This window comes from Orbicella faveolata, unplaced genomic scaffold, assembly GCF_042242905.1.
Source record: "Orbicella faveolata isolate gen_17 unplaced genomic scaffold, um_ofav_v1 contig_26, whole genome shotgun sequence".
Lineage (NCBI taxonomy): Eukaryota > Metazoa > Cnidaria > Anthozoa > Scleractinia > Merulinidae > Orbicella > Orbicella faveolata.
The window spans coordinates 13,164,965-13,178,938 of NW_028301554.1; the positions used below are offsets into that span (position 1 = coordinate 13,164,965).

Here is a 13,974-nt window from a genome sequence, read left to right on the forward strand (position 1 = left end):
GTTTTGATGGAACCAACCCGTAATCGGCTTTCCTTTGAAAAAACAAATATAGCTAATCTTGAATTCAGCTCTTAGTCTTTGCAATTTTAGAAAACCCGCAAATGATTGAGGTTAAGATTTTCAACGCTTAATAAGATAACAAAGAACAATGACATATCTTATTTTTCTATACAGCAAATTTGTCCTACTCGTTAGAACCACGTGCATTAAAAAGCTTGTTGGGTGGTAACTTCTTGTAAGGCAATGAAGTTTTTTTGTGTGCTTAACGCGTGCAGACGTTAAATTTTGTTTGCTTTTAGAATTTTTTGAGGTTTAATGTGTTATTCTTTTCAATCAACTCCAAATTTGCGTTAGAATCAAAGACGTAAAACTGATTACATTACAAGGCAAATGTTTGTTCAGTTTTTAACCGAGAAAAATCTTGCAGTTTTGAAGGAATTTGAATATTTCTGCTTTATTTGATTAACTAGTTTAGTCAAGTTTTGCATGCTGGCAAAATCACGCAATTTAGCTCGGGAAATCTCGCCTTATCTCTGTGTCCACCCGCATCATTTAGCGCAACCATTAATAAAGTGGTTCTAATTATTTCTCACTAATAGATTATTATTTTTTTTGACGTACATTCATAAAGGAGCTAATAGCGTTCGCTTATTAGAACTTTACTTAATTAAACTTTAAAACTCAGTCCTCTAGATTTGCTGTGAAGGGAAAAGGAAACACGAAATAGATAAGACTTTTTTGATAATTTGCTCATTGTAGGTAAGAAGGATGTGAATGGCTTCTTTCCTGATATGGACTTGTAGGACACAAGAGAGGAAGGAAGGAAGCAACGCAACAACTCCTTTCGGAAGATAGCTCTTGAGACAGTTTATTTTTATAAGTTGAATTCAATTTTCTTTGTAGCAGTTGAAAAGTTTTGGCAGGTGCAGCGAATTTTTGGTTTGTATTCAGCTTGATACAAAGACGCGGATTTCCCTTCCCATAGAACATAATTAAGTGTTTTAATTAGTCCGAGAAACAGGAACAACAAATCTACGTTCGCCTGCGACATCGTTTCTTTTAGGGTTCTGTTTGGTGATAATCAGTTTAAAAATGATGATAATCGTTTGGATGCACGATTTTAACAACTGCAAAAAAATAGCTTTTTTGTTTGAGCCAAATAATTTCTCTTTCGGTGGTCCTGACAGAACAGCTGTTGCTCGTGTATTAAGCGGGAAGTTAATAAGGACTGGCTTTGTTTTTGTCAACTTCAGTGGATTTTCTAAGATCAGCCTAAAAGGAGAGATTATGGGGTTGTTAAACTTTGAATAAATTTACACAGGCGCCAAGAAGATTAAATAACGAGTAATTAGGTTGTTACCGAAAAAAGATTGTTAAAGCTTTTTGCCTTGTTAACGAAAGTGTTTATTCTGTTTTTACGTCTTTTGTAACTTGCTGTCGCGCGTGTAACAAATATATCGCACCACGGTGTCTCCGTTTCCTTTCGTATCTTTCTTTCTAGAGACCTATCTCAAGGGCTCTTTAAGTGTTTTATAAGTTCCATTGTGTTAAAATGACAGGCACTAAACAACCTAAAAACGAACTAATGCGCCGAGTATCAGGATATCGAGATAGCGACGCCTCGTCCGGGAAATTCAGAAGAAAAACTTTGAAAATGTACATCAAGGTTTTGTTTTATTGTTGTTATATCTTTTCAGTGACGATAGACGAAATTGCAAGGAGCAACTCGAACACAGTCGATTCCAAACAATTTATTTTTGTTTTGCAAAATTAGTGTACGGATTTTGGAGCCGACCTCGCTGAGACAAAGACAGAGAGGGAAAAATTCTCGTTTCACGGTTGGTTTCCCGCTGCCTTTAGAAAATTTCTATAGCTTAAAGGTGCTACTCTATGTAGTATTATTTCCATGTGAATAGCTCTGCCTTAGTAACGAAAACTCAAAAGACAGCGAATTGTCACCTGTTTTTTGCCTCGTCGAATAGACTTGAAAACGGAGCCACCTTGATTCTTGACGGGTAGGCAACACGCGTCAAAAATAACAGTATTTGAACAGGAATCCGATGGCAAATAATTTTCATGAAAATTGAATATTTAACTTTAAAATTTATGAATACAAAATTAAAATACAAGGGATGTAGTTGTGCTATAAGGCGTGCAGTCGCGTTTTTATATTTTCCACACATTTGTCTACAAAATTTTTCGCGGCTTTACAAATTCGCGGAAAGAAAATGATAGACAAATGTGTGGAAAATTGACGATTAGACAGACGCGGGTACACCCCTCAAATCTGGCGAATGCAATCCTTTGCCTAGTATTTTCATTTTTCTATTCGTAAATTGGTCAAAATTGCATTTATCAAGAAAATTATTTGCCACCGTACTTGCCTACAAGTCAGGATGGCATACACACTACCTTTGTAGAACAGCTGCTCCTAAAAATGAGGTTTTTCTTTTATCAAGATTCGTTAGCAACTTCCAAGAGAGATAAATTAAACGTCATTGAGTTGCAGACAGGAAGTCAAATAAACGGACCTAAGGGTTTCAGTTAAGGTAATTCGACTGAATATGTCTTCCACCTAATTTTAGCGTGATTCAGCTGTTCCGTGAGAAAGATTCCTTGAAAACTCTGCCGAACGTTTCACGTTGTCATGATAAAGTGGAAACCACATCAATGGAAGCAAAGTTCAATTTCATTTGAAGAATACTTTGGCTTGAATTTAGTTCGAGTTTGGAAGAGTCTGAGATGAATTAGAAGGAACGTAGTCCTTTTCATCTACTATAATTAAAGCCCTGTAAACGGCGTCTTCTAATTAATTAAAACATCTTGCATTGTTCACAACTTTTAAAAAGAAACTCGTCTATCTCGGTCACAATTTCAAAACCTAAACATCATTCCAAAAAAGTTACTCTATGCCAGCCGGTATAAAAAAAGATGCCAGCTTTAAAGGAAGTATATGGAATGAAATGACCATGGGTCTGCTATTATACTATTAGTATTCAATCCGAGTTTTTTGGGGGGCTTTCTTTGAACTTTGGGTGCAATATCTGTATTTTGTTCTCTTTCACACCTTTCGTTTTCACTAGAAGCTTACAGGAAAGTTGCTCCTGTGCACATTTCTCTTCTCTTTAAAATTTTTTACACTTTTAAAATAATTATGGTTTCAATTCTTTTTAAAACAGCAAAACAGAGCCAGCTTAACAACAAATACAACCGGTGCCGAATTCAGCCACATCGCTCCCTTGAGGAGAGAGTAAAATAAGTTATCTGCTGCGCTAAAAGGTTCAAAGGGTATTATTTGGAAGGTTATCGATAATTATAACCATTAACACGCAGATCTCGGATAAAGACGCATTCTCAGGAACAATTAGACAGAATGCGTTGTCACTGTAGAAAGTGCTGGCGTGAAAGTCTACTTCATTCGATCGTTATATCAGTGTTCATTAAAAACTTGACTGAATTGTCATTACAGAGGAGGTGTGGAATACACGTGGGTGTAAAACTCAACTTCCGTTTGAAAAAATGTCATGATTTGTATCTATTAGTACAAATTACAAAGACAACGGTGACATGGAAGAAATGTCCTAACTTTTTTATTCAAATAGTTTATCCTAATCAATTTAATATCTCAGCCGTAAATTTAAAAAGAGAGAAACAAATACCAGAATACATTCAGGTCTTTTACGTTCCTTAATCTTCTTTACCTCATCACTGCTAATCTCGATCATTCCTCTTAACTTCAATGCAGTGAATGTCGTCCTCTGAAGCTGCAACTCGACCAAAATAAACGGGCGAAATATTTTATAATTCGTCTCAAGATAATGGCGTGCTTACTTCAGTAGCCGGAGCAAAAACTTTTAGCAGAACCAGTCTTATACTGAATGAAAACTGAAATTCCACTTCGCTTATCTCTGCGCATTTTTAAGCTTGAAGGACCTTTGTAGAAATTCAGTTAATTTATGCCGTTTACAGAGCATATGACCACGCCTTTTTGTCTCCCGATGGTCTTCTCGACTATTACTTTTGGTTTCAATATTTTGGATGCCAACATCGAATTCCCTGGGAAATTAATCCTAGTCCCTTCCTTAATATTCAAAATTTATTCTGTTGATGAAATTCGGTTGAACCTAACGAAGTATTCCAGCTTCATGCCCTTAAAATCTTTTATCGTTTTATTCTTACTCAGAAAATGTCATTTTCTGAGTATAGGTAAGACATTGAACTTCACTCTTTGGCTCACTGCTTCCTCCAGTCCTTCGATTCTTGTTTACTTCTTAGAGAATCCGCTGACCAGTGCATAAAGCGTTTGCAGTCGCCTGCATGCGTGCCAAAGTCAATATGGTTGTTTAATATTGGCAGGAGCCATAATCAGGATATGGGACAATTTTTCTATTTTTAGAACAAATTGCGCCATCCTGACGTCATATATCCGCGCGGATCCACGCACATGTCGGGGCTCCCGCGTGGATGTTGTCACGTTGCGTGATCAAATGGTGAGAGTTGAGAGATTCTCTTGCGTATTTTTCACAGCGATGGCAGGGAATAAGGCAGGGACTAAGAACCAGGGCGCTTATATGTAGTTTTATGCTCTGAGCCAACGGAAAAGGTGGGTTCTTCAGGGTCGAAAGCAAGTCTTCAATCTCGCGCTGGGAATGAATAAGAAGATCTGCTCGCGCTAGTTGTAAACTTACGCGCATGCTTTAATTTTGCGTTTGTTCTGACTTAAGAATATAGCAAGAAAACTCTCTACTCTGGTATTGAGTTAATTTGTAAGTTTCTCAGACAATGCTTAATCATAACCGAAACCTGTTTTGATGGTTTCTTATTGTTTATGCTTGTTTGGCGAGTTTGCAAAAGTTTTTGAAAGGAAAGTCTGACGCGTGCAAGTAGTCATTTACATAGTGCAGCTCGTGCACTTTCAAGACCGAGTCGGTGTTTTCAATTGACAAAGATTTGTTTCGTTATCTTTTGTGCTGAGATGCTGCAACAAATTTCACGAACGCAAAAAGGCTACTAACATCATGTGTGTTTCTTCAACATAGTGAAATTTTCCACTGCGAAAATGAAAATAGACAAGGAGTTTTGATAACTCGATCAACAAAATCGAAATCGTTATTCGAAGTTGATTAAAGAAAGCGTCATCGTAACTTTGCTGATTATTTCTGCTTCATTCACATGTTTTCAGCTTAGCTTTTAATATGCTCTCAAAGATTAAACAAATTTAAAAACTATAGAGTTATTGTTTGAATTCGATGTACGTTTTCACACGAAAGTGCGGCGAAAGTACAATTTGTCTTGTTTACTGACTGTTCAAAACAGGCATCGGCGGGCGCTCTCATTCATCGACAACAGACAATTTACTGGATTTTTACACAAATAAAACTGAGCAGTATCTACAGACGTAAAGTTATTGTGTCTTGATGAAAAATCAAGCGTTACTTACAATTCAGGCGAAACTCAAACTAGCAATTATTTTGTTTTACTTTTCGGTCGCGATAGACAAGCGTGTGGCAAGAGGAGCTAAGAAACTATGAAGTCCTGAAACTCTGCTACATCTAAATACATCCAGCTAGTTTTTTGCTGTGTCATGGAAAAGCTGTTAATCTTAAACATATGTGAAATTTAAAGCGGAGTAATGTACAGCTCATGTAAAAGAAGCATCGGAACACAAATTCGACACTGTCTTACTTCACTCAAACTGGAGCAGCTCACGACGAAAATACTTATGCAAAATTCCAACAGAGGTGAATACCTTGAGTGGGCTAAAAACATGAAAAATTTCGGGAATTTCGGACGCAATTTCCCCCGCGCGACATCCGCAAAAATCCTCGCAGCATGTACGCGCGTGTGCTGCAGGCGATGGCGCAATTTGTTCTAAAAATAGGAAAATTGTCCTATATCATGGGGACAGCCCCAGTACTAGAAATGGCGCGCGCTTACGTACGGTCTCCGTCCCCGATTATGGCTCCTGATATTGGTGAAGTTTCTTTTTGTGCCCGTTGAGACGATCGAAAGTATGTAAGTGTGTTTTTTAAAAAACTTTAAGCTATCAGTTGTCAACCAGTTCAGTGGAAGTTGAAGACCGAGTGTCGTTGAGTAAACAGGTCTGATAGGCTGATCATATTGGTTGACTGCACTGTGACACAGGTTACAAATATTCCGTTGTAAGGAAACATTGTCGTGGCTTTTTCTTCGTAAGCCTAGTGATAACTCAGGGCGTGAGAAAATGTTTTTGTGGGGGTAACGACTACATATTTTGATTTTGAAATCGAAAAATTAAGTTACACTTTAATGTTAGCTTCCAGTGATTTTTTTTTTTTTTTAAATAAGAAACATACCCAATTCAAGACCAGAGTGCAAAATCCATACCCCATTTATAACCAAAATAACCAAAATCGATACCCTATTTATGACCTAAACGGATGAAAAACCCTACCCTTTGGGGCCGCACTTACCTATATAGCCCATATAAGGGAGTACCCCCCCCCCCCTGGCGTAGGAGTCCGTGTAGGCCTGTCACCCAATTTAACACATGTTGTTTTTTCTCGCGTCTGACGTCACGTAGCTTAAAGCAACCAATCAGCAAAAACCGTTCGCCAGACGGTTGGAGGAGCATAAACAATGGTGTGACTACAGGCGGATTTTTTTCGTCTCGCGCTCCGCGTTCGTGTATCGCGTTTTGTGCTTTCTGCCCGCTAATCCGCCTGTTTTGCAGGCTACGGGCGACCGGTGACTGTACAACGTTCGATGTTTTATATGGAGCCTGAATGAGCAATTGCCAGATTCAAACGAGCTCGGTGCAATTCCCTCAACCCTCTTTCACAATTCATTTTCTGAGTTCAGTGGCTTATAGCCACTTTGATTTATACTTTGAGTTACATTTCATTCCTGTAAACTCTGTAAATAGTGCACAACATAGTTAATACAGGGGAATGGTTATGAAACCCGGCAAACATCAAAGGAGCAAACAAAGATGCCAAGATTTATGTAGGAAGGTCCACGACCGTGCACAATCTTTTGTTTTGCGCTAGTTACGTAACCAAAACGTTTCTATTAGTTAATTCCTAGGTCAGCGGTAAACAACCCCTTTTTTGTGCGCGGTAAAGGCCAAAAAAGAGAACAAAAACATACAACAAAGAACTTTGTCGAGTTTCATAACCACTCTCCTCCATTAACTATGTGCACAATAAAGAAGTTGAGTTGAGTTGATTAATTACAGGGGAGGATCCAGGATTTTTCTTAGGATGGGGTGCACCACTAGTGAATGGCGTAACTGACTGATGAGGTAAACAAATTTTAAAAGCGAATACGAAGAAGAAGGCTTCATCTTAGGAAGGGTGCGCACCCTCTCTCTAGATCCGCCCCTGATTTGTAAAAATGATTCCGCAGCAGTGAAGAAACGTTGTAAAATGTAAGCTGTTCGAAGAAACTTGTCTCTGCGAGAAAAAGTTGTCAGTCTGCGTTAAGAGTGGTATGATTTGTTTTGTGATGAGCTTATGATGAGCACTGTTTCAATTAAACCTGTAAACTCGATTGCTATATTGCAATGACAGCGAATATTTACATACTCACAACTGGGCCAGTTGATTGTAGTGGACTCGGTTAGAGAAACGTGGAAGTAATTAACTAGTATAAGCTATGTTCTTCATTTTTAAAGGTAAAATAAGGGAACTGCTTGTTTTCTAGCAACTTAGGTTGAGTTTCTGATGAGTGTTTAAAGTGTCCATAACCTATTTTTTCCTTCACTTTCTCAACTGAATTTACACGCCACCCAAAGGAGTTTTGCGAGAAAAAAAATCGATTTGACTTCGTCCTCTCTTGTTCGAACAAATTAGACATCTAAAAGTAGTTTCCGCTATTTTGGCTTACCATTCGCCTCAATCTTCTCTTAATTCTTATCCGTAACGAAGGAACTGTGAATTAGTTAAGGAACGCGTGACTTAAGACTGCGATTCGAGAGACATATGTTCGAGTTTGGCGACAAAATGCTTGAAAGAAACGTTGCAACAACATTAACATGATGAGACAAGCACCAGTTCCCTTTGTTTTGTAAACACAACTAATCAACGTTGTGGGTGTGCCGCAAAAAATACAGGTGACTTCAAAAATTGTTAAAAAATCACGTTTCAGTTCAAATCACAATATTTTTTCTCCGAACGTTTTTAAGTGATGTGTTGATTCAAGTGTGAAAGCACAAAAAGGGCAATGGGGAGTTCAAAGAGAGTCAATCGGAAGGTTTCTGTTCATGTCATGAAAGTAGCTTATGCGATTAAGAATAAATTCCACTTGCACATCAGACGATAAAAAAAGATAATCGCGCATACACAATTCATAACACCTCGAGCTCATTAAAATTACTTTATTCCATTATTTTAAATATCCATTTTCAATTAGTTGGATCGTGTCCAAATATGTCAGCATAATTTTATTTCGAGTTTATCCTAACTAGCGTTGAATGCAATTCTTCGGAAAGCGTCGTTCAAGCTAGATTATTTTTTTTTCTGGCTCGTCAATTTTTCAGTGCTTTTATCATTTTGGAGATTGTTCGCTTCTTTCCACACCACAAGCCAGGCGGGCATCGCTTTTCAAAAGCTTCTAATGGCGAACTCTCGGCTTTTTCTTCGTCTTCAGCCGCGATTTCCTCAGTAATGGCTCTCTTTTTACCGCACCACAGGCCAGGTGGGCAACGTTTTTCAAAGACATCCATTAGCGGGCCTTGCTTTTTGGGTCCTTTAGCCTCAGACTTCATACTTGAGGATTCTTCGGGGTCGTCTTTCATTGTGGAATCATCGCTTTTCTCTTTAGCCTCTGGAGCTTCTCGTTTCTTTCCACACCATAATCCAGGAGGACAGCGCTTCTCAAACGCCTTCATCAATGAATGGTCGGGATCCTCTTCGGTTTGTGCAGCATTGATAGATTTTTGATTGGACAACTCTCGCTTTCCACACCACAGTCCAGGTGGACATCGCTTCTCGAACTGGTCGGCCACTTTGTTTGCTTCAGCTGCTTCAGTCGCTTTGTTTTCGCTTACTTGTCTTTTCTTTCCACACCATAGACCAGGAGGGCATCGCTTTTCAAACGTTTTCATCATGTTTTCCTCTGATAAGCCACGTTTTTTCCCACACCACAGACCTGGAGGGCAACGCTTCTCAAATGTATCCAATACCGTTTCGCTGTTCTGGTCCGCTGCGATTGATATTTCTTCGGGTACGTTTCGTTTCTTTCCACACCAGAGACCAGGGGGGCAACGTTTTTCAAATGTACTAGCCAAATTTTCCTTGTCCTCCTCGATCGGGGTGTTAGGTTTTGCTGCTGATTTACTTCCAGAAAAGCTTCGCTTCTTACCACACCACAAACCTGGAGGGCAACGTTTCTCGAAAGCATCTACTTCGGCATGTTGGTCTTCATCGTCGGATACCATCGCCTGTTCCTCGGGAATTCCACGTTTCTTCCCACACCATAGTCCAGGTGGACATCGCTTCTCGAACGTTTCTACAAATTCTGAAGACGGCGCACTTAAATCAGCTGTCAACATCTCCATGGAGACATATGGAACATAAAGAATGCAAAGTAGAAGACCAGCAAACATCTTCATCTGAAAAGTAAAGAAAACATAGCTTATCAGACTGTTAAAGAAAGAGAACCATAATCTAAGATCTGTTTCTGAAAACGATAACCTATTTTAGCCCCAGTGGTTTTAGGGTAAATGAAGAAAAATACGTAAAACAATAGCACGGCATATTAGAACGCTACTGAATGCAGTGCACATATTGATTTGAATATTTTGCCGGCTTTATATCGTAACGCCGCAAACTATAGTGGGAATGACTGTAAGCAAAAAGATCATTCTCGAGATCGCGAGAGAGAATATCAACAACAAAACTGCCATAGCATGAAAATATAACTTCGACTTTTTAGTATTATTTTGGTACATTTCACCATACTGCACATCTGTCAGTATATTTGCTGTCATTATGCTAAAAATATGATCAGAAATCTCATTGCAATTCATTGGAAAGGAAACGGATAAAAGTTATTTCTGTGTATTCCATTTCCAATAGACCATGGTTTGAGGTTTTAATGAGGAATCCACCAGAAGTTCGAGTTATAGGTGGAAAAAAAACTTTGTCTATACCAAGATTATTTACACCGTATTGCAAACTCTTTTCTTTCCGAAATACTGAAATGCTGAAATTTTCACAATTTGTATCAAATGTAAATTTCAGAAATGAATGGTTATTAAAGCGCGAGAATTTCTGTTAGAAAGAACGATCCAAGACTTAAAGGCATCTTCCCCTTCAAACTACGATCACCTTTGAGCCATAATATTGTGTTCGAATTAAAGGAGTTCTTAAAATGAAAAATAATAAAAAAAAAAAATGACTGACGAAACTTTTTTTTCGGGCCTAATAAAGAGTGGCTGTAACAACGAATTGGACGTTTGTATATGTATTGGTGTGGTTGTGAGTTGGGGTTCAATTGTATTACATGTAAAAATTGATTTAAAGGCCTGTACTTGGTTAACTGATAGCTATTGTCGGAAACAGGCTTGGATAAGTTTAACTTATAGCTGGAAATTTTCAATTACATGTTAACGTAAATGGTAGGACTTTACCTGATAAAATTCCTGCAAAGTTACTTGTGATAGACCACCTTTGTTTAGACTTATGGGTGCCCGAGGATCTCATAACAAGGCAAGAGTTTATTTTCATAATAACGACCGTGTTGAGATGTTTCCAAACAGTAAAGTGCTACGGAGGCTGAACGTTTTTTTTTTTTTTAATTAAAGCTCCGGTCCAAAAAGTGCGCAAAAAAATAAACAATTGCCTGAGAGTCAAGGTGGGCAGTTACAAAAGTTTTGATGCATCAAAAATTGTAGGTTTGACTATTTCCTATTTTTACACAATAGTACTTTATGGAGGAAAATAATTCTCAGAAAACAATTTCTGCAATCATTTCCCATTAAAATCGTCAGAGGTCTTTCCGAAGGTTTCCAAAAATCGCTTGAATGTTTCGGCGGATTTTACGAGATCGTTGGAAGAATGACGAGCTTCAAACGAGTCAATATAAGCCCCAAGGTATCAATGAGAACCCTGCACCCCTATCATAACCTTGTGATTAAGTTTATAATGAGAGAAACTTTGATGAAGAACGCAGTCCGGCCCCTTTCCTAGTAAAATTATACTGGTTACCTAGTAATATGCGAATTGAATTTAAGATTCTTCCACTTGTTTCAAGGCAAGGCTCCTTTGTTTGTTAGAAATCTCCTTAAACCTAAGCTATGTACCTTAAGTGACTTTAACATGAGAGAAACAGAGATTGTTCCAAGTCCTTAAAACAAAATGCAAATCTTTACTTTTGAAGAGAGGACCTTCGCTTATACATGACAACTGCGGGCATTGAGCGCACTACTTTTGGAACTAAGATGTTTCTTTGCAAAAAAAAAAATGATCCCAGTTTAATTTTGCCAAGAGAAAGGGCCGTTCCAGTGTTCTAGCTATCTTGCAAAACTGATCAGAACGAAAATGTCAAAAATTGTTTGAAAAAAATCCCCTCGGAATGTATACATACAAAATGCAGAACTGTTTAATCAGCAGTCTGACAAGTCCGACAGTTTTACCTAAGTTAAAACTCAGTTCCTAGTTTCAATATGTTGTGAACTTCTTATTTCTCTTTCTTATATAAGTATACACGACAGAAAACCTTACCATTTGAGTTCTGAGACTTGGACTCTTGTTATGTAACCTTTCAAAGTGAAGTGAATTTTCGATGTTCATGCGCCTTTTTATACCTGTATTTCCTTTGAGTTTTCAATCCTATTATATTCGTCTCCCCTTCTTTTAAAATACCAAGGTAATGAGGTCAAATCTAAAGGCGCCTTAAACAAAGCCTCACTGACGCTATAGATGCCATTTGTTTTTAACTTGACAATCGCACAGGCACTACGACAGCACTGTGGGCGTCGCTGAGATCCAGCTGTGTGTGCAGGGCTCTTTTATTGAAGCCAAATTTTCCCATTCTGATTGCGTTTCTGGTAAATGCACCTTGAAAACAATAGTTTGTTTTCGTTATCTTTATCTTCAATCCTAGTTGTTGATGCGGCGACTTCCCCACACGCACGACATATTTGGTTTGCCCTAGCATTGTTGGTGTATCTCTTCTTCCTGTGTGCATTACAAGCAAGCCAGCCGGCTGGGCTTGCAGGATTGAACATTCTTCAAAGTGGAATCTAAATATCTAATTTTAAGTCCACCTAAATTCAACTAAATGCAAAATTATTTGATTGATCATTTACAGCACGTTATTTTACTACTCCTCCCTTTTTGAGACGTGAGTGTCTTACTAACGAAATTCTGAGCCCTTTTTCTCGTTTCCGTATCTAAAAAACAAAGAGTTTGACCGTTTTTATTGTAGGTATTGAAAGTACTTGATCCCTACAGGGCGTTGTTTATCGTTTGTGGCATTATGTATTTATGTGGGCTTCCCAAAGAATTGCGCTTTTCAGTACCTTCATTATAAAATCGAAAGGATTACCCAGAGATGATGTTTAATTCTTGCTTTTCAATGACGTCGAATTAAGGAATGAAAACTAACCCTGCACTTTTCAAATAAACAATTATCGTATAATATCCTGCCACTAAATTTGGAACTTTCCTTGGTCGTCTTAATTCCTCAGGTGATCAAAAGACAAAATTCAGGAAGTTTACAAGAAATACGTTCAGTTAGTGGTTTTTTCAACGGCTTGCCACTGGACATTTGGTTTCGTTTTACAGATATTTGACGCCCTATCATAAAAAAAACCCATTAATTTCCAAATTCCAATTTGACCAGAATAGAGAGCTCGCATGAAAAACAGCTAAGGCTGATGTGGCTTCCTCCCCAAATATTGTAAAATTATTGTAAATCATACATTTCCTGACCAACCCATCGTTTGCGATAGTTACCACACGCACAGAATTCTCTCCAGTGCAATTGAAGCTTTCTGATGAAACTTCAATTTGAACAACACCACAATTTTTTCTGCTAAGCATAAAAGCTAAGAACGATTTTCCAAGTATCGCCTCTGAATAAGATAATTCCGCTCATTATTCTTGCCATCTTTTCGACGCTATTGTAGTTTCTGCATGGAACGTGGACTAATTGGCGATAAATTGAATGTGAAGCACAGTAGTAAACCGGATGATCTTAAAATGATTCTTTAAAGAATCTTTTCTCTACTCCCACATAAATTTCCATTTCCGAATTAAGCTTAAGCTTGTTTTCAAACCTTATGTTTGATGGCGGCTTATTTGTAAAGCTGGTATTCTTTCTTGCCAAAGGCATTTTATATACAAATTGACATAATACTGGCCTACACGGCGTCTTAAAGGAAACTCGTGGAGTGACCATTATTACACGCGTTACTGCTCGTTAAAATTTAACAACTTAATGAATATTTTCATGTAATGCCGGTTTGATATGTCCATGTTATTCTTTATAGCATATACCACCTAAACCAGTGTACTTTTTGCGCGGTTCGATTGATTCACCGCCCAGTGAAACAAAATGGCTTCTCTTCTTTATCAGTGTAGTCAGACGCGAGTTAATCAATGTCACTCATAAAAGATTTTTAACGGTGACGGGCTTCTGTTTTTAATAAAAAGTGATCTTTTCGGAAATTTGGCTGGAGTCCTTCTCGATCCTTAACCCTCGTCATTTCAAGTGCTAGCTTTTCAGTTGCTGCCGGATGCGAGAATCTCAAGCTGTAAAGTTGACGGGAAGGTACGTGAATTCTTTTAAGAAATCGCACTTGATGGTACTTGAGATCGCACGGTTTCGCTCACATTTTTATTTTATCTGTATGTAAAGATTCTTAAAAAAAACAAACAATTTTTGGCAACCTGGAACGTACCGGTATTCATCGTTAAGGTCATGTGTTCGAATCCTGGTCAATCCTAATTGTTTTTGTTAGTTTTTATTTTCATACCGGTCTAAGCC

At 38.1% G+C, this 13,974-nt stretch overlaps 1 protein-coding gene across 1 annotated transcript; it reads right to left on the bottom strand.

The window, feature by feature from the left end:
- Positions 1–8,341: 8,341 nt before the first annotated feature.
- LOC110063233 (uncharacterized) lies at positions 8,342–11,774 on the bottom strand. The gene is made up of 2 exons (XM_020770192.2): positions 11,706–11,774; positions 8,342–9,592 (listed from the first exon to the last, which is right to left on the bottom strand). Exons 1-2 carry the CDS (start codon positions 11,772–11,774, stop codon positions 8,507–8,509), a joined length of 1,155 nt encoding a protein of 384 aa, XP_020625851.1. The 3' UTR covers positions 8,342–8,506.
- Between the last annotated feature and the right edge of the window lie 2,200 nt (positions 11,775–13,974).